Source organism: Rhea americana, unplaced genomic scaffold (assembly GCF_003343005.1).
Source record: "Rhea americana isolate MKP2758 unplaced genomic scaffold, rheAme1 scaffold_9, whole genome shotgun sequence".
Lineage (NCBI taxonomy): Eukaryota > Metazoa > Chordata > Aves > Rheiformes > Rheidae > Rhea > Rhea americana.
The window spans coordinates 7,519,762-7,540,940 of NW_028187088.1; the positions used below are offsets into that span (position 1 = coordinate 7,519,762).

Sequence of the window (21,179 nt, forward strand, 5' to 3'; positions counted from 1 at the left end):
CTCTCTGTGGGTCTGGCTCTGAGTGTGGGATGTCCTCAGTGCCCTTGGGGCTTGGCAGAAGAAAGTTTTTTTGGTATGGAGGGAAACTGGGCTTTCGTTCAAGGCTTTTTTACAAGTTTTCAGTCTCCTGCTTCTGTAGCACTCGCTGGGTCTGTGCTTGTTGGTTCCTGGTCAATACATCTGCTATTACATATGACAGCAGCAGCAGCCTAATGTCCTGCGCCACACAGGTAAGCAAACAGTTAAGACAAATCTGTTGGCACGTCTGGGTATATGGGTCAAGCTCAGAAGTAAGAGGAGCTGGAGGTAAGCTTTCTGCCCTGAAGGACTAGCCRAGCTTAGGAGACCCTTCACTCCACCCCCTCTCCGCTCTCCTAACTCCAGSTGGGCTTGGGCCCAGGACAAATATACAAGCTTTCCTTTGAATGTTTCAGCAGAGCCAGATGGCATCYGAACAGCACTGAGGCAGGCCAGGCCCTGATGCACTGTGGGTTTGGCCACTGGTAATAGCCCCAGAGATGAGCATGGTGGAGCACTGGTTAAGAAAAATGCTGCTTTCTTTTACCCCATAAGGTCAAAAAAATCTTTCCTGCATCTTTCACTGCCCTCCTTTCCCTGACATTTTTCACATCCACACCACTGCCAGCAAAACTTATCTCTCCTCACCCAACAGCTGTGTCATCAGCACCTGGTGCCCATGTCTCAACCTCACATGGGAAGGAACAGCATTTATTTCTTTCCCTCTAAAATAAGAATAAAGGCCATAAAAGGCAGTCTGTCCTATTTTAAAATCCTGAAGTTGATCTTCTTAAGCCTTGAAGGGAGATAGAGCAAGTGAGCGAGACCAAAGCCTTTAAGCTAATTAATATCTTCCCCTCCCTATTTCTCAGAGTTTTTTTTCTAAAAATACAGCCATAGCCCATTTTTAATGCCTTCTTCCTGCACATCAATGTTCCCAATAAAGCAGTGGAGCTGAGCCGTCATCTCTGTCTCAGGATCTTCCCCTCCCCTCACTTTGAAGCTGCAATATGGAGGGAAGGAGGAGGGGAGGCCTTGGAGCCTAGTGTGTGTGGAGCTTTCCTACAGGAAGGGTTGATGGGGTGAAGGTATATAGCTAGGTAGGGGATACAGCTGGGACCTCATGTGATTGGTGTCCAAAAAGCCCCTTCTCTCTAACACAGGAGGAAGAGGCTAAGGGAAGGGATCACCCATCCCACAAGGTGAACATAATACTTCTCTTTTCTTTGAGAAGATAAAAAATCAAGTGAGAAGGAAACACAAATCAGCTACAAGGTGGAAAGCAGAGGTGGGCGTCTCTCATGCTAGAGAAGACATCCTTGTGTGTGTGTGTGTGTGTATGTGTGTGTGTGTATGTGTGTGTGTGTTTAGGTGGGTGGACACCTCTTGGTGCCATCTCTTTGGAAAAGTGCCCATCCATTCCAGGAAGGTTCCTAGGTTTAATGTCTTTCTTCTGCTCCCTCAGAACTGCTTGGTGTTTCCTTTAGTAAGCATGCTCCATACATACTCTACCATATAGGTGTATTTACATGTGATGAGGTCTGCTAGGTCTCAGCAGAGGTCTCTAGGTACATTGCTCCAACATAACAACAGAAACAGTTTTGGTGTTCAGAGTGAGGCCTTCCTTGTGTTGTACTGCAGCTTAGGATAGTCTCTCCTCTTTTCATGCTCTCAGTGCACTCCTTCGCTCCGAACCATCTGCTGCAGGAAGGAGATAATATCGAAGAACGATGAAGAGAAAGCATGGCAATTGGTACAAATTCTCAGCTCCAGCTTAGCAGGCAGCAGCAGCAGTGGCAGGGGGAACTCCGGCCCCAGATGTGACCCAAGATTGGGCCTTGGCATGGATGAGTTTGTCCCTTTCCGAGGCTGCTGAAGTTTTGGGGTAGATGATACAAACCTATGGCCAGGTAAATGCAAGGCAGGGGAAAGGGGTCGAGGAGTAGCAAATGGAAGACACAGTGTCTAGAAAGCAGCAGGTCATCAAGCCTCTCAGGAACAGGGCAACAAAATGTTACATGGGGATGTCATGAGCACAGGAGGCCAGTTGGGCTGGCAGGGTATGAGGATGTGTGAGCATGTAGGTAAGCAGTTTCTACAAATGGCTCCTCACAATTAGCATCATCTCGAGGGGATACAGGGTAAGAGTTAGGTCAATCAACATTTTTTTTTCTTTTCCTCTTCTTTTACTAAAAAATAAATCACAAACTAGATCTCTGTAGGTAGAAGGGGTTCCAGGGAGGTAGTGGGTAAGGAAAGGGGGGAAGTCTGTGCTGTTTTGGTGCTGGTGGTGTGGCTACACAAGGCTGCGTGAGCCACTGGAGTACCTGCGCCTCTGAAGCAGGGAGCTGGGGGGGCAATACTGGTGTGGGTGATTGTAAGGAGGAGGTGGAGGTGGGAGGGGAGGCTGATGGACTAGCTTCATGGAGGTCCCAGGGAGCCCGCTGCCTGTGCTGCGCCAGGGGGTGGAGCTGCAGGAATCAGAGGTGACATAGCGTGTCAGAGTCTGGTTGAGGGCCGGCTCCATTCGAGCGAGGCACGGCTTGTCCAAGACAATGACTTTGACAATCTGCTGGCACTGTACAAGTGTCCCCGCTGAGGCGGGGTGCGAGGCCACCAGTGCTGTCTCCAGCCGTTCCCGTGGCGTATTAAGACGCATGCTGGGCTGCATTCCACTCTCGGGCCCCAGGGCGGAGTTGTGCTGGTACGTTTGAAGCCTGTTGTGAATTGACACCTAGTTTAGAAACAGTCAAAGAAGCATTAAATGTTACAAGACATTTTTCCCATCTGCTGCTGCTGGCTGCCCTGAACCCTCCCCACCAGTAAACCTCACATGCACTAAACCCTCCCTCCTCCTCCTCCTCCTCCTCCTCCTCAAAAAAAAAAAAAAAGGTACAGCCCCTGCTGGCTCTCCCTTTCCAATAGCCCCACCATCCCCCATCCCCATCCAGGCCTAAGTACCCCTGTCCTTTCCATCACATCAAAGGCAGCAAGGCCATCATTCCCAAATGCAATGCAACTTCGATTATCCAAACAGAACAGGGAACACGAATCAGATCTGCAAGTGGAGGAGTGAATTCTCAAATTAATGAACAGACCTCAAAGGTCATGCCCTTGTCCCCAGCAGCAGAAAAGAGAGGGAACTGGAGAGCAAGGTTTCAGATATTTGAGGCTGTACATTTCAGCAAAATGATGGTAGCTGAATCTGAGATAGAGAAAGACAGAGAGACTCAAACCCTTCCCAGCTTCCTGCCTTTCTGAGTAGGAAGGTACACCACATGACTAGCTAATCTGTTTACACAGGAAAAGGCAGAAATCTGACATACTCTAGCAAAAGGCAGCTCCCTCTGATCCATTTGATGGTTTGTCAGTGAAAGGAAATGATTTTCAAAAAAGAAAAAAGAAAAAAAGCCCATCTAGCTCATACAATGATAAAAGAAATTAATGATGAAATGGTAGCAGATTAGATAATATCAAAGAAATGGAAATGCTTTTCTGCTGGCGGAGTATTACTTGGGCAACTGGAAGGGGGAAGGGAAGGAGCAGGTCATCAGGGTCCCTGCAAAGAGATGCCATAATGGAGTCATCCAAATAAGGGAGCTCACTGAGTTTGGCTTGTGAAAGGGGAGATGGCCTGGACTGGCAGTCCCCAGGGAGCATATGCAGCAGGAAAATGGTGGATGAAGTCATAGTTCCTCCTGTCAAGGACATGAGCTGACAGAGACCGCAAAGCAGAGCAAGATTGCTGGCTCAAAACAGAATGCCAGTCAAGTGACAAATCTGACATGAGAAACAAGTGTTTGCAGGCTGGCAGGGCACTTCCAGCTGGGCAGGCGTACATGCRACAATTGTGGGTGCCCTGATAGAGTATGCATTGGGCAGTGGAGCCAGTGACTGGGAAGAGTGGCAGTGTCAGTGGAAAAGAGCAGTTGTGGACTGGCCAAACTTCCCACAAGGGTGGGAAAAGGATGAGCTGTTTGTACCTACTCAAGCATAGAATTTGCTCAGGCTCACTGCACAGCAAGGCCTAATGCTGTGTCAATATTTGTTCAGGCAGCGGATCACCACTGGGAAAAACTGACTGCTGGGCCACAAAGTGCTAATGACTTTACATAGAAGTAATTCCCCAAAAGGAGACAGTCATCCCAGCAGGAATTGGAAGCTGGCTGGGAGAGACACCTGCCCCAGAAAGGGTGAGTGTGCAGGAAAATGGAGTGCTCAAAATGGAAAATCRGAAGCACTCACTTCCCACAAAGAAGCTGAACTCTTCAAGTAAATATACTGTGACAAGCGGGGAAAGAACTACCATGGAAAATGGCACATTTGGGGCAATGGGGGTATTCCAGACAAAGAAAGAGTAGGAAGTAGGAGACAAGATTTTTCTGTGTAAAGATTCACTTTCCTGTTTCCTCACAGGCAGTAGGAGTGCCTGTGAAGAAACAGGCAATCCAGTGGATGTGAGACATCCCTGCAAAAATAGATGCACACAGGACAGCCAAGCTCCCTACCTAGGAAGGTGAAGCTCTAGGGCAAGTCTCTGATATACAAAGACCATGCTTAATCCCCTTCAAGGCGGGGATGGAGAGATAGAACTGCAGAGACTGTGCAGGGAACCTGGGCTGCAGAGGAGTTTGCATGTGATGCTGCATGGAGTTAGCATGTCAGGGAAGTTTTTAGTGGGATTCTCAGTCTCCCTGTAAGCAGTAGGGTGGGTTAGTCTACAGCGTTTGGGAGCTTGGTCCATGAGGGATGTTACAGTTATAAAAACGGATTGAAAATGCTTTGAAGTTTAGTTTGGATTTGAAAGTTGTATTACCCGTCCTAGCAGTAACTTTTAATTGTATCTCTGGAAATTGGTAAAATTGTCAGTCTGGCTGGGGAGGCATTGATTAAAACCTGAGAAAAGAAACAACAGAGAATGTGAGAAGAGCTGAAGTGAGAGGGAATTACTTACCTCAGCTGCTCTGCACTCTACTTACCTCCACTGTGCTGTCCGAGACATTCTCTCCCAAATCCTTCTTGCCTTTGAAATAAAAGAAAACATCTCACTTACAAGGTCCATACCTCAAGTTAACRACTGGCCCTCATACTGTGGACTGGAAAGCTCAAAGCAGAGGTGTAGGACCCAACAGGACTCTCAGTTGAAGGATCAAATTCAGGCCCTATTGTAACCTGATAGCTCCTTAGAGGTGTAGGGGGAAATCCTTTTGGAGCCTTATCTTTAGGTCCTGATCTTAGTGCCATTCTAGTGAGWTGGTAGCCACTAACAACTTTACATGACTTTTGCTGGCATACAAACTAAGGCATGAATGGACACAAAGCCACAGAACACACAACAGAAGCTACACAGAAGATATTCCTTCAGAAGTGTTGATGAAGACTAAGAAGGCAGATAACAGTGCAGTTACTGTGTGGCACCAGTTTAGGGAAGAAAAAGTAGGCCCAGGTTTCTAGGAGTTATCACACAGCATTTTGCTCCATCAGCAATCCCTCTTTGCTGGATGTTACAGCTACAGAATAGGTAATGAGATTTTAATGGCTTTTCTAGTCTATCTGAAGAATGTGCACTGCTCTCATATTTCCATTATTCACCCAAGGCCAAAGGATGCAAAATTGATCACTTCTTTTAGCAGTTATTCCCACAGGGATCAATGAGAACACATTTGGAAAAGTAGCACAACTAGGCCAAGAGTAGGTGGATGTCTCCTTACTTGTTGGAGATCCTTGCTTAGATTGTAGTTCCATCTGGGCTCCGTTGGTCCTTAATGAGAGMGCCTTTGTCCCTTGCTGTTTCTCCAACTCCCCTGCAAGGAAGAAGTGTAGAAGTGAATGAGGAGAGGGATGGAGGGAATGGCATACTGAAGGAGCAGTGTGTGAAGTCAGTAAGGAGAATTAACGCAAGAAAACAATGACAGAGTGATAAAAAAGGAGGAAGAGAGGATCAGTTAAGAAAGAAGCAGAAATTGGAGAGGACTTGACTTGTGAAGGCACTTAAATATCTCCATACATTTGTGTGTATGAACTCCATTCATACAGGATAGGTTATTGCTGCACAGGAGGGGACCATTAATGCTGAGCTACTTTGGCTCATCAATTCATACATGGGAAGGCCATCAGGGACTAATCTAATATGTTCTCCACAGAGGGGCACAATACAGACTGTCTGTCCCCCAGACATTATCACCATCCATGAGTGTCCTCTCACTCATGCAGAGTGCTAAAACTATCAGACCTTTCTTGTACTTTCCAGCTACTGCAGATTATATTTGTATAGTGAAAGGAGTATAGAACGGAGAAGAGTCAGCCAGTTCAGGCTTCACTGTTTCAAGACACAGTACTGTAGGCTCTGTTTCATAGCATCATAAGTAGCTACATTCCTCCAATTTTCCCACTGATGAGTGGTCATAGACCCTAAATGCTTTTTCTACTGATGAACACAAGGACAATCATATGCAGACTTCTACTACTCATCCTCCTTAACCCTGTTCCTGAGGAATCCACCTTGTTTGCCCTTTCTCCCCCTGAAGATATATGAAGTGTGATTTCATTGCAGTCTGAATCATACTAGAGGCCCTTACATTCAATTCGTATCTGTTCCAGCTCCGTCACCTCTGCTATTGACTCTTTCAGATCTTCCACAAATTTCTGCATTTCGTCAGCACCCAGAGCACAGAAGTGTAGTACCTGCTTCTTCTCTGAACCCGAAACTGGAGTCACCAGTGTGATGCCATGGGGGTAATCTGGAAAGAAGATGTGTCAACACAACAAAAAGACATTAGGCATTCTTGCTTGAGAAGCTGGCTGGCTTTGGCACCACTCCAGGACAGAAAATTTCTAACACAAGTCCAGAGGAATAATGCACTTCAACTTGTCACACTGAAAACTGTGGGAACGTGCAGCATTGTGTTGAGCAAACATAGCAGCCAGGTTGCAGCGGCAAGGCAAGTACCATTACCACCAAGAAACTGCATCTTTTCTGCTCTGGGCAGGCACAATAGTGCCATGACCAGAAAACTCTTGTGCTTAGTTACACTTAGTATAACACTGGCTCAGAGAACCTGAACACAGGGATAGGACTATAAAGTCCTCCTGAATCTGGAGGAGTAAACGGTATATGTAAGAGGCCAGCAAAGCTTTTTCTGCTGTGGGAGACGAAACAGGAGAGGCTGGCTTCTGCAAAGACAGAACAGCCATTAACATCCACAGAGGCAGGACCTCTCCTTGGTCTCCACTTTCACCAGCAGGGAGCATGGCAGCGGTGTTAGCACAACATGGGTGGGAAGCTCACTGTGCTGTACAGAGAACATGGTAAGAAGTATGTGGGTTTGTAGGTCTATGCTCAGTATTCCCCAACAGGCAAAAGATATTGTAGGAATGCAAACRGAAGAGTACGCCCAGGCAGTGAAAATATCACAGCAAAAGGTCTTGTGTTTTAAAGATTAGGTTGGGTACAGGGAGGAGGTAGCTGGAGATCCAGTTAACAGAAGCAGGAAAACCAGAGGCTTTTGGGTGTGCAGAGAACTTGCTAYAGTTGTGACTGGACTTTCTCTATCTTTTGCTTATTGGCCAGAAGTTTCAACTCTTTTCCCCCTTCACCTTTGTCTACATTTAATTTCTTTCTTCACCTGTCTTGTTTTCTTTTCTCCTTCTCCTGTAACAGTCTGCCTTCCTCAAGCAGTCTTTTCCAAACAAGTTAGAGGACAAACTTGCTCTTTGCAGCCAGCCCACAGTTCCTTCTGTTTAAATCCCAGGGCCCTTCTCCCACCAAACACAGAATCACAGAATGGTTGAGGTTGGAAGGGACCTCTGGAGATCATCTAGCCCAACCTCCCTGCTCAAGCAGGGTCACCTACAGCATGTTAGACAGGGTTGCATCCAGGTGGGCCTTGACTATCTCCGGAGAAGGAGACTCCACAACCTCTCTGGGCAACCTGGTCCAGTGCTCTGTCACTCTCACAGGGAAGAAATTCCCCCTCATATTCAGGCAGAACTTCCTGTGGTTCAGTTTGTGCCTATTGCCTCTTGTCCTTTTGCATGGCACCACTGAAAACAGTTCAGCCCAATCCCCTTGGTACCTCCCCAAGGTATTTGTATACATTGATAAGATCCCCCCTCAGTCTTCTCTTCCCCAGGCTRAASAKGCCCAGCTCTCMCAGCCGTTCCTCATAGGGCAGATGCTCCAGCCCTCTGATTGTCTTCGTAACCCTATGCTGGACTCTCTTCAGTAGCTCCATATCTTTCTTATACTGAAGAGCCCAGAATTGGGCACAGGACATGAGATGAGGCCTCCCCAGGGCTGAGTAGAGGGGCAGGATCACCTCCCTCAACCTGCTGGCAACACTCTTCCCAATGCACCCCAGGAGACCATTGGCCTTCCTAGCCACACGGGCACACTGCTGGCTCATGGTCAACTTATTGTCCATCAGGACTCCCAGTTCCTTCTCTGCCGAACTGCTATCCAGCAGGTCATCCCCCAGTACATTCCGTGCATGTACTCATGCATGGGGTTATTCCTCCCTAGGACTTGCCCTTGTTGAACTTCATGAAGTTGCTCTCCACCCAACTCTCCAGTCTCTCCAGATCTCTCTGAATGTCAACACAGCCCTCTGATGTGTCAGCCACTCCTCCCAGCTTGGTATCATCAGCAAACTTGCTGAGGAGGCACTCTGTCCCCTCATCCAGGTCACTGATGAAGAAGTTGAACAGGATGGGACCCAGTAGTGAGTCCTGGAGAACTCCACTAGCTACAGGACTAGCTACAGGTCTCCAACTAGATTCTCTGCAACTGATGACAACCCTTTGAGCTCTGCTTTTCAGCCAGTTCTCAGTTCACCTCAGTATCCACTCATGTATCCCACACTTCCTGAGCTTACCTATGAGGATATTATCGGAGACAGTGTTGAAAGGTAAGTGTTGACCATATCTGTCTCATTTGTTCAGATCACAAGCTCTTTGGGACCTCTGTTTTTCTAGCTGTGCAGGGGATACAGAATGGGATGTCTTTGACAGTAGCTCCTTCAGAACTCCCCAGACAGTCACAATACCATGAAAGGTGATCTCAGTTCTGACAGTGCCTGTTGGATGCTCAGYTTTGACTGCCTCTTTTATACATAGAGGGGGTGTGAAACCTATTGCTTGCTGTGGAAGGTAGTGGGGTTCAGAKGATGACTTACGTTGTCAGTAGGGTAGAGAAAGGATGTGAAGAGGTCAATATGGGTACAGTACTGCTACAGTCCCTTCTCTGCAGTATATTTTGCAGGTGCTCACAAAAACCCCAGCAGGTATTAACCACACTGGCCATGCAGTGCCTCTGCTTGTGCCAGCAGGGAGCCCGCATGTTTCTGGCACTCCTCTACCACACAACCAGCCTCAGCCATGATACATCATGGCTCTATTCCCAGACCATCAAGGTCAGGCTAACTAGGGCTGGCCTCTTGCCATGCTTTGGTGGGTGCTGTTCCAAGGGCTCYACATCTGTTTCAGAAAGCTTTCAGCACAGCATGGCATGGCATAGTGAGAGGAAGTGGCTGCAGCATTTCAGCCTTTATCTAATTCAAAGTTAGAAGTGGGGGTTGTGACTTGTGGCACAAGGGAAGAGAGGTTAAAGTCAGCAGCAGCAGTTTTGTCAACAAGGTTGTCCACATACAATTTATTCCTGAGAGCTAAGTGAGATATATTTGGGGATTGATTCCATCATTCCACCCCACTGGCACTCTTCCTGCCACCATGAGAAGTCGGTCCACTCAAGTTCACCACTTCTGTGGATGTTCAGGCCTAAAGAGAGGAACCAGGAGCCTCTTCTCATTGCAGTGTACCTGCATAGCTATCTCCTCCACATGAATTTTTCTTGCCTCCCCTTTTAACCCTGATGGAATACTTTGTCTGGTGCAAAATCACACTGGGTGACACAGCCCCCTCCCTCCTTTTCTTTTTCCCTGACAAACTTCTCCAGGCTGGCATGGAGTGACAGACTTACATTCATTCTCAAAGAGATGGAACTGCATCCCCAGCAGGCCAACTGACTTGCAAAATGTGTAGGTCGAGGAACTTTTCTTTTTGGGGCAAAGCTTGAGGATCTGTTCAAGGGAGAGATGTATCATTGGGCAAGCGCTGGGGAACAGGAGGCAAGAACAATGAAAACTATTCAAAACACAAAGCAAAAAGCTTATTTGTAGGGTTTGTTACTGTAATATGGGAGTAACACTTGGTGACTGACAAGCTCTTTCCCTAGATAAATGCCTGGCATGCTGCACTTGTAACAACACTTCTGAAATTCTGCCTGCACAGCCCTGGGGCCCACTCATCTCTCTGTCTTAGGGACATGGGCTTTTTGATGCTCATATTTCTGACTTTGCAAGGATCATTCTGTTCACCCAGGGCCAGATTGGAAGGCTAAGGGAAGCCTGTTAGAATAGCCTCTTAGAGCTGAGAACCAGCACAAATATGATTTACCCCATGTGCTAGACTAGTAGCAAGGAGCAGACCATCTTCCCATGCTCATACCTATAAATGGGTGCAGAGGAAGAGATGGGGAAAGCTCTCTTGTCCACTGCTCATACACAAGGGATTAGCTTTGGCCAGATACTTGCAAAATCCACAGTCTTCTTTTGCCATAACACTCAGGACTTTTCGCTGAGTGCTTAATACAGAACTTTCCCCCTTTTTTTGCCCGCTCCCAGTCCCAGTCTGCCTGTGCCCTCCCTTGTACTTGTCTGAACTCAATCACAAGGTCCCTTGGAAAGCACACTTTTAAAGTGCTATACAAATTCTTGGCTCCAGTAAGTAGTATCTATTCTCCCACAGAGAGTAGCTATTACCTTCACATTGATAGAAAGCAGTGGCTTTAAAGTGTCTAGCAGGAAAGATCTAAAGTGCATGGGAGAACTCTGTCTACCATGGTATAAACAGTGAAAGAAATGAAACTCCCCAGGTTGCAAAGAGATGAGAGAGAGCAGTGATGTTGCTTGGATAGCTGTGGGATGTGGATCTGTTTTTTTTTTTTTCTAAGATCAGAGAAATTTTAGGTTTGGCTTGTTTTAACAGCAAAGGATCTAGAGCCTTGTCTTGCAGTGTTAATGGGTCAAGAGATGGCCTATTCTTAGGAAAGAGGGGAGATGTGTATATGTTTCAGACTTYTTTAAAGATAGTGGGGCTAGTTTTATCATTGTGGTGCCCAACCATCAGAACACACTCACCACCAGCAGATCATTGAAGAGAAAAACTTCCCTCTGGTGAGCTGCCTGCTTCTGCACTTTGTTCACATCAGTCACCTCATACAAGCGGCTGCAGCAGACCAGTCGGCGATGGGGCACAGAGAGAACCTACAAAAGGCACACAAGAGCATGTGTTGAGGGCAGGATACAGTGAGGGTCTCCACCATCTCCCTCACAAACCTGCCCAGTGGCAGTGGCAAAAACCAGCTCTGCTCACTCATATCGTTTCCTCATGATCAGTTTTCCTGCTGATCCAATAGCAGAGAGAGACTGATGCTTTTGTGACTTTGAGAAATCAGAGTGGAGCGTGCTCTAGGGGACCTTACTGATCACAGATCCCATCTTCATATACCTCTGGCTTTCAGTGGCTAGGTGAATGCTCATCCTCTCACCCTCTGGACAACTGTGAAGTTCCTGACTCCYGAAAGATTATTCAGCTCAGTTTGGGTATTTAGTATGTTTTTGCATTACACTTTGATTGCTGTTAAAGAAAGTGTCTCTGCTTTTGGAGCTCTCTTAACCCCAGCAGGTCTTGGGGAATTCATTAGAGAGATGCGTGAAATTGTTTTCTCTCACTTTCCCTTCTGCTTCCTATATCTCACAAGACCTGAAAAATCTGGAGCACTACAGGGCTATCACTGAGGCATCAGCAAGCAGCAGATTCTGGACAAACAATTAATGCACCAGCTAGGACAAACTCTCTTCAAGAGAACCCCAAGAATTAAGAAAGAAAGAGACAGCAAGGAAGAAGGTGTTTGGAGAAAAAGGACTAGATGAATCATGGCAGACAAGGAAGATTTTATGGAAGAGGAAGAGAAGAAGCATAGAGGAAAAAGGCAGAAAAGAGGGCCCAGTGAGGGAGGCAGAGATGAGAGAAGTGAGTAGGTGGCAGTAGGGGTATGGATGCTCACCGTTTTCATTCCAACTATGGATTTCTCCACTTTAGTGACATAAGTCACGTGATCCTCATTGGATTTTAGTTCTTTTTGCTGGATCCTCTCATAGATACCCACCACCAGTTCCCGTGGGATGTCAGCACCATCATCCACCCCTGCCAAACACAGAAAATACAGGGCAGACTAGACAAGGATAGAAGGAAAGGGAAGAGTTGGTGATCCCTTACAGATACCATCTACAGGCAGTAGCTGCACTGTACCAATCCTTTTTTTTTTCTTTCTTTCAGGCTATCTTCCCTCTTGTTCTAACATACCTGATACACCAGGAGAGACTGACACCTCTAATGCCAATGCAGAAATGAAGAAGATTTCATTATTCCATTGCTCTGCATGGTGGCTCCTTTCCATATGTTCCCTAAGTTTTATAGCCACGATTTCATATTCATATATCTTGGGCTACTCAACAACAACCCCAGCACTGATCTCATATTATCATAATTGCTAAAAGTGGAGGAGATCTATGTTGGAATCTAGCTGCTCTGCTTGCCAATGCAAGCCTCAGCTCTCCTGTTTGCTTGATGGCCTCCATCATTTTCCTTCTGTGATGTCTCCCTGGCCTGATATCTCCGTGTTACACTATCTATGATGTCTCTGTCTTGGATCTGTCCAGTCCTTCTTTTATGTCTCCTTAGATAATTTTTCCGATTTTGCTGTCCAGTCCTTGCAGAGCCTGGCAGAAAAGTTCTTCACCCTTCCCTTAGCCAAACATCAAAAATTAAACTGCTAGTCTTTCCTCCTGAACTGAATTCTTTGAATCATTTTATATTGATTTTCTGTGCTTTCCTTCCAGCTCCCCAGTCTGAGATGTACTGTGTTGTTCTGCAGGTAAAGAAATGCTGAGGAACAAAGAAATATTGTCATTTCCTGGCTTCCTGATTTACGTCCTTGCAAATGTAACCTGATTATTCTCAGATTTTTATAACACAGGCCAGGTAAGCCTTGACCTGGGCCTTGGGCTGAAAGTCAGTTTGGGATGAACTGTATCCCTTTGTGTATAAAGGGGCCTACCTTTAATGAGGTGTGATGTGTTACAAACTGCAGGTGAGTGATACTCATGGTGGCTGAATTCATTGTGATGTGAATCAAAAGTTTTTTGAGCAACTCTTATATGCAAGGTTGCAAGTTAACAAAAAAATAAAAAAACAGCTTTTGAGTTTGGGCTATCTACTGCAATAACAAAGATAATGATGGCAGATATCAGTACCATTTAGTATCTCCACAAAGAGGGCCTCAGCAGCACATTATTCCAATCTGAAGTTTACTGTAGATCGGGGGATGTGTAGGAGGCAGGGATGATACTGTCTAAATAGCCATGAGCACAAAGAAACAAGACAAAGGAACCTACAGAAATTTAAAATCCAGACTGGGGTTCACAATGGGAAAACTTTGAAGGAACTTAATCTGAATCACAAATGTGCAATAAGAAACATTTGGAGGATGACTGACCTAGGACTGAGCATAGCTGGCAACGTAGACAAGAATTTGTCTAGACATGATGTCAAAAAGGCCAAACAATACTAAGCTGCAGTAGTAGATTTGAGAACAAGGAGAAAGCAGTGGCTTTACATATAGGTACGTCATGACTACATCTAAAAGAGTGCTTTTAGCAAACTATTACCAAGATGGGAAGGACTTTGAAAAGAGAAGAAAATTGATTTGGGGAACTGATGTATCAGAAATTGCTAAGAGGTAATGTATGCATAAACTCAGTCAGAGCACTAGTTACTAAAAGTAATTATGAGCAATTAAGAAAGGGAAAAATTAGCCTGAACTGAAGGAAAATGTGCTCATATTTTTGAAGCAGCGAGGAAGGAAAGAGCTTGTTTAGTGCAATCCAACAGGGTATAGGAGGAACAGAGCTGAGAAATAGAAAAATTTAATATGATGGACTGCTTCCAAACAGTGAGATCTATCAGAAGATGAAACCATCTCTCAAGGAAAATAATGCAATTCTAACATTTTGAGCTGTTTCTGAGACTGCTGGACAGCTTTCTGCAGAGGACAAAGCTGAGATTTCCCTCTTCCTCAGCCCTGGCTGTCAAGATAGAGGAGACCTGAAAGTGCCCACCTCCATTTCTGGCTCACAGAGAGCAGAGAGGCCCTGGAAAAAGGCATTTCCACTAGCTTCTGGTTGCAGCTTTCACCTATGTGGGTTTTAGAGTAGCAAGAGAGAAAACAAAGCAAAGTGGGACCCTCACCTCTCAGATTGCGAATGAAGTCCTCCAGCATCATCTTCCTGTCAGGCTTGATGTTGGGGCTGTACATGTCCGTATTGAGAAGTATGATTGCAAAGGCCAAGATGAAGATGGTGTCTGGATTGTGAAACTGCTGGACCACATCTGGGTTACACATGCAGTATCTCTGGCTGCAGCAGGAGAGATGCACACACTTAATATGGAGACCTGGGAGTCCAGTCTGCTCCAGAAGGGCAATGGCTTCATCACAAGTGGATCTCTCCATCTCTCAYAAAAATGAGATGGAGCAGACTGCTCTCTGAAGGTCAATTTACCCACCAATGGCTGAAGTAGGCCATTGAAACTTCAGCCTTCTTGTCTTCAGGAACCAAAGGAACAAATGAGATCAGAGAGGCTACACTGGGTAGTACATTATGCAAGGCTAATGTAAGAGGTGTCTCCTCCAGACTGCCTTGTTAAGGACAAAACACAAAAAGAGCAGACCCAGGACCCCTTACAAGCCCCAGTACTGCTTCTCCTGTGAGTCACCAGTGAAAAGGGAGTCCCTCGCAGGCCCTGCCCTGTGAAGTCATGCAGGCCTGGATCTTGTGCCCTTCAGGTCACTGAACATCCAACAAGGACATGCTCTGCAGCAGCAGTGGGATAGGCAACTCTATGCTTCACTTGCTCCCCCTTATTTAGCTCTTTGGAAGGGAGGTCCTCCGCCATTCAATCCACTGCTACTGCATGTTTTCTGCCTTGAGCATGCTCCTTGTTCCCACCCCATTGCAGCAGAGTGGAAAAAAGGGTGGCAGTAGGGGTTGCTCTCTTACCTGAAGGCCTCAATTAGCCGCTCAACCTTCTGTGCCTCCCCCTGCACGCGGATGTGGGCCTGGAATTTCCGCAGCGCTTCGTCCAGCTCCATGCCCGAGAAGTCCATCTCGTCCACCACACAGCTGTAGGAGAGGGACACAGCCTCTGTCGGTAGTCCTCCCAGAGACAAGGCCAGGCAGGCTCCTTTACTGCAGTGCCAAAGCCAAGTCCCCATGGGAATTACCATGGGAGAGGCCTTGAGATATTGTTACAGCCATCCAGATGGGACAGCAATAGGGCAGTGATTTCAAAAAACCCATTCCTGGACTCTACAGCAGATGAGCAATTCTTACACCTAACCATATACACATTTACATATATATATATAGTATATATGATTTCAAAAAACCCATTCCTGGACTCTATAGCAGGTGAGCAATTCTTATGCCTAACCATATACACATTTACATATATATATGGTATATATCTGTATTGATGTATATTTATATCTATACAGATACAGATATCCAGACATCTCTTTATATATCTATATAGGTACAGATATAAACATACATCTATTTCTGCCTTTCCTATCATCTGGTAATCCTTCACACGCTGTCCATCCTTCCTCCCTTCCAGCACATGCACTTATTCACTACTACTTGTCTATCCTTCTTTTATCTGAATTTACCCAGTTGTTCTTGTACTATCCTCTCCCCATCCTCCATTCAGTCAGGTATCTATCCCCATTCACAAGCCACAGCTTCTTCACCCCTCTTCACTCACATCCAACCACTGCAGCAGCAATGCTTACTATGTCTTTGGAGATCACAGTCGACTCAAAGAAAATAGGAAATTGAAGTTGTTGTACAGGAATGCCATTGTAACATCAAGGCAAGACTGGGTAAAACTCTTCCCACACACTTAAATATGAGGAGTCTCCAACAATTCATTCCATCTCAATCTTTATTCATTTTGTATGTTTCTACCATTCCACACCATCCTTTCCATTTCTACCATATTTTAGTACCATGCTTCCCTGCTGTCTACTGGAAATCCTCCATCTGACATATTTATATTTATTTTCTTTTTAAGGTAATATATTGCACACTGGTAGTTCACAGCCACCTTAGCTCTTCTAATACACCCCACATTTTTTCCTCCTCTTTTGTCTCCCACTAAAGTATTTTCAGCTTATAAAAGTCCTACTGTTACTCTCCAAAATCTGCTGTGACAGTTCTTCCTGTCTGTATTGGTCAAATTGTCTAGTTCTTACTGCATGATAGTCTGGTCTTCACTTCTAATGACCACTCCTTCCTATTGTGGCTTCAACACATTTTGTTAGCATACTCCCACCATTTGTGCCCAGGCCATTACTGCAAACATTAATTAAAAGCAGACTGAGAAAACTTTACTTATAACCTCCCTTAAGCCAAATACTTCCCATTTCAGCACAGCAGGTTAGCATTAATGTCTGCATTAGCCAATTCTCCTCCACATTTATGATTCCTCTGCTAATTTCTCCCTCTTCCAGTCTCAACTGGCAATTTCCCATGTCAAGTGCTTTGCTGATGTCCAGAATTATCTTCTGCATGTCCCTTGTCCAGAAAATCAGTTGTTTTATCAAAGAAATCCACTGAATTAATCTRCTCTCCATGACCTTCAGTACATACCACTTACCTTCATGTCTGCCATTATTCTTTCCCCTAAAATAAATTTTTAAATCTGACATATTGTCTGACACACCATGAAATCCACAGTTACCAAAATCCTGTTTTCTTTAAGCCTTTCTTGAATACAAAGTACTAGTTTGCTAATCTTCTGTCACATGCCACTACCTGGACATTACAAGTGTATTAAAAATCCAATGACTCCATATTTTCTGTTTTTACATTCTTTGGATGCTGGTTTTATTTTTTCCTCCCTTTTTCTCTTTCTCTGTATTGTGATCGGTTTGCCTTTTTCATGTTGTAAAGACAAACTGATCTCAAATTTAAGGTTAGGAGGAAAATTTTCCCAAGATAGGTTGTCAAGGACCTTATGGGGAATAGCAAAGGGAAAATAAAGGGAGAAGGGATTCCCTCTCTTCTAGACCTTTCCATCTCCTAGGCTCATCTGGAAACTTTATAAAATAAACCTCTACTAATAAAGGGATGTGCTGCCATCAGTTTCTCCTGCTTCCTTCCTGTGACACACTAGAGATGTGACTGTTGGTCATCTTTATAATTTTGTAGTTCACCGCAGGCTGTTGGGAAGTATTTGGAACACCACATGCAGCTCTGCTAGAACAAAAATCTATTCTATGGTATCTCAGATGAGGGAGGAACTTGGTTCATATGCTCAAGGGTTCTCTCTATTCTTGCATTYCCCTACTGAGCCAAGAGGTGAGGTAACCTTGCTTAACTGGCTGTGAGACCCGCAGAGTGTTTTACCAATAGCTCTGGCTCTTTAACTCGCATGTCTGTAGACTGTTCGGTATCTTTTAAAACTACAGGTTTATTTAGTAAATTCCAAGCTGAAACTCCTATAAATCCCCTCCAGTTGTCCCTCAGCCAAAACAAGGGTGGCCCTCTTCCCAAGAAAAGATGACTACGCAAAATTACAAGTTAGGCAGAAATTTTGACTCAAGCAAAGTCATCCTGAGCTTGCATTTGATCTCTCCAGCAAAACCTGAACCAAAGGCCTGAGGAATAGCTTCTAGAGCAGTCCTCAGATAGGCTGCTAGGGGACTGCAAACAAGTAGAAAGAATGCTGGGTCACAGTTATCTGATAATTTTTGTGAGTAAATCTGACACAGAAAAGTACATTCAAATAGGCAACCAGCTTTGTGCCATGGGGCTGCCATGTTCCTACTCCTATTCTAGACGTCTACAAATTTTCCTGACTTGTCTGGCCTCAGATCAGGTCAGGCTTTGTACAGTATCCCATTAAGTTTCTGAAGTGTACACTGTGGTGCACACATCAGAACTTCCCTGGAGCTCAGTGCAACTTTTCTTTGTGAAACAAGAGCAGGGAGGTCTTTTCTTTCCAAAACAGGTAGTGACTCCAGAAGCTGATATAGGATATTGTGGCAAACATACTGCAAAGAGCACATTCACCTCATCAGCCTTCAGAGCTGCAACGTAAAAGACAGTATACTAGTGTGCATAAGGAGGCTCTCTCTCCCCAGAACTGGATATAAGAGATCAAGGTCAAGCTGAGAGCGGATGGCTCTGCATTCAAGCAATAAGTCAACAGCTTATGGGTATGTGCTAAAACTAGTGGTGAGTTTATTTTTCCACTAATAGCAGCATGCCTGTGAGAAGCCTGCATCAGGATCACCAGGAGGCCTGAAGGATAAGAAAGGATGGGGCAGAGTAATTGCCCTATAAAATCTCCTGTTTTAGCCCCTTTCTTCCCAAGGACTTGCTATGAGTCTAGTAAATTGAGCTCACAGAACACGCAGACATGCAGTTAGCCCAGTGTCTGCAGGGACAGGACTTTGGATGCTTGGTACACGTTGCTGAAGTGAACAGGAAAGGTGCTGGCACTTTGCTTCATAAACAAAAAGTGGTGCATTTTAAAGGGTCCTGTGGCAGCTGAACGCACAGGGAGCTGGATCTGTCCTGAGGCACTCATCAGATACACACCTCACAACTGCTATGAATTGGACTCCAGGTGCCAGGTGATGTGACCTAGAGGGTGGGCGCCTAGTTGGATCAATTTGCCCAACAGTTATGTATGTTGTGGCCATGCTACTTCCTGGGCTGTAGGGCATGGGTCTGCCAAAAAGGGAGTGGACACTGGAGCATCAGAGCTGCAAAGATTCTGCACAGGACTAAGTATGGCAAAAGAGCCTTGTGGCAGAAGAATTCGGAGAAGGCAGGAAGCAGCTGTATCGTGTGGGGCTGAGATCTGCTCGCCCAAGCATAATGACCTATTTTCCAGCTTTTCCACTCAGGTGACAATGCAGCAGAAACTGGGCTCCAACTAAAAGCATCTGTAATGAACCTGCAGTTCATGCTTAAGAAGGGGTAAGGGGGGAGGCAGCCAGGTGGAAAGTTTAAAACCATAAGGTACAAAGATATTAATAAAAAACATCCTTCTTCTCAACATCCCTACCCCTACACTCTCTCACAAGAACTGAGCTCAAGGTGGGCTACAGAAGGGTTAATTTCCCTGGCAGGAAGCTGCCCTGCATATGTGAACTGAAGCTTATGGTATGAAGAGTAAGCAGGGCTCACTTGCACCAGCAAGTACAGTCATGCGTCCCGATCCTGAACTTCAAATAGTACCTCTCTTTACCCTCTATCTGCCAGGGTAGCCTCCATAGTAAAGATCACAGCATATACCAGTCTCATCTTCTGGGGAATGGTGCACTGCATATATAGCCTGTTTTTCTCTAGGGCTGAATTATGCCTACAAGCCCTCCCAAGCTTGCTGGTAGCTCACATGGAAACTTGCTTGGGCATCCACTCCTTCACAAGTGAAAAATTGCTTGGAATGTCATACTTTGGGCCAGAGTTGTCTCACAAGGTGGAGAGTTGTTCCCACTCRAATTAGGTTGGCCATGCAGGAGAAGTTCTGCCCAGCTTTCATTCCCCCCTCCAGAGCCATTAGGAGTCCTTGCATGCCTGGCATGGTAAGGCTGCTCTAGTTCACAAGGCTGAGCTGTGTGCAGCTCAGCTTTGTAAAGGGAGGTTGTGGCACAGGGAGTCGCAACCAACAAGAGGTCGGAGTTGTGCAACACATTCTGCCCTGTCTCCTTCACCTCCTTCTCATCTTTTCTATTGCTCCACAGCAAGAGCTGCAGCACTGCACTGCTCAAACACTCCTGCAATGCAAGTTCCCTAACAATTCTCTGTAATGTTCTTAGTGAGAAGGGGAAGGGAGGACAGTTTGGACTAGTCTGTCAAGTTCGCTCTGTCGAGCGAATGGAATCTAATGCTTCTTTGAGATACAGCCTTTTTTCTGGGTGTCCAGCTCTGCATTTACACTCTCAGGAGCAGCTTTTCTCTTCTTGACTACCCACTAGAGAAAAAGAACATAGTACATGTTTGACAGATGGGATAGCTGCTCACTCACGTGGAGAGTGTGTCAGAACTACAGCAGCACTTACAGTCTAACAGCAACCAGCCCCCCACCCTGCATAATGTCACCTCTGCTTGAATCCCTCCCCCTTTCTCCTCTCACAGCAGATGTGTAAGGACATCCACTTCTGCCCTTCTCAGAGTCCCATGACCTGAGMACAAACCATCTGACACTAGCAGCACAGTTGACTTCATTCACAGCATCACTCACATTATTTTGCTCATGAATGAACTATAAATGGAAGCAATTCTTGAGTCAGAAACGGGTGGAGGGGAAGAAAAAACTACAGTGAAGGGAAGGATGAATAAAGAAGAACAACAGCAAAAACTAAACACAGAATGAAGAGCGCACAAACAGAAACAATAAATACCTCTGAGTTTTTAATACAAAAGAAAGGAGGTAAGAAAGAATGTTAAAAATGACAGCATGCATCATAATAAAAATAAATGTTAATGCTTTGAGCCTGATACTTCCTTGTTCTTCTGACCAGTATGTATAATTGCTTGTGTGTTAATCAGGTATCATTTTTGGTTTCCAAGAAAATCGGTTAAAGACTGAAAGACAGAGGATGAAAGTGGAAAGAAGAATATAAGTTCAGGGCTTTTAGGAGTTAGAAATTCCAGTACGGGAAGGCAAAATAGCATATCAAAGTACTCAAGCCTCATCCTGTGCTTAGCCTTATTCATGGTCCACCATGCACATCGGAGGCTTTGCAACCAGCATGTCATGACTCTGGAGTTTTGCATTCAACAAATGAGCAGTAAAGAGAGATGATCTTCACAATGCCAAATACCATTGTGCACTCCTAAGCTCTGTTCCCTGCCTCCAGGCATGMGAAGTGTTCGACTTGCTTGTCAGCCACCACAGCTCCAGGCAAGAACCCTCTAACAGCGTGAACAGCCGTGGAAGCCAGCAGAAGTTTGCAGAGCATAGAC

The 21,179-nt window shown here is 45.5% G+C and overlaps 1 protein-coding gene across 1 annotated transcript in view; it reads right to left on the reverse strand.

Annotated features, from left to right (window-relative positions):
• Nucleotides 1–1,975: 1,975 nt before the first annotated feature.
• IQSEC3 (IQ motif and Sec7 domain ArfGEF 3) overlaps nucleotides 1,976–21,179 on the reverse strand; it is a 101,275-nt gene continuing 82,071 nt past the window's right edge. The window contains exons 6-14 of the mRNA XM_085324037.1: nucleotides 15,195–15,317; nucleotides 14,386–14,552; nucleotides 12,143–12,282; nucleotides 11,214–11,339; nucleotides 9,995–10,094; nucleotides 6,597–6,758; nucleotides 5,730–5,822; nucleotides 4,998–5,041; nucleotides 1,976–2,752 (exon numbers count right to left, since the gene is read on the reverse strand). Of these exons, the coding sequence (XP_085180163.1) occupies nucleotides 2,315–2,752; nucleotides 4,998–5,041; nucleotides 5,730–5,822; nucleotides 6,597–6,758; nucleotides 9,995–10,094; nucleotides 11,214–11,339; nucleotides 12,143–12,282; nucleotides 14,386–14,552; nucleotides 15,195–15,317 (1,393 nt within the window). The 3' untranslated portion in view covers nucleotides 1,976–2,314. The remainder of the gene's footprint in view (nucleotides 2,753–4,997; nucleotides 5,042–5,729; nucleotides 5,823–6,596; nucleotides 6,759–9,994; nucleotides 10,095–11,213; nucleotides 11,340–12,142; nucleotides 12,283–14,385; nucleotides 14,553–15,194; nucleotides 15,318–21,179) is intronic.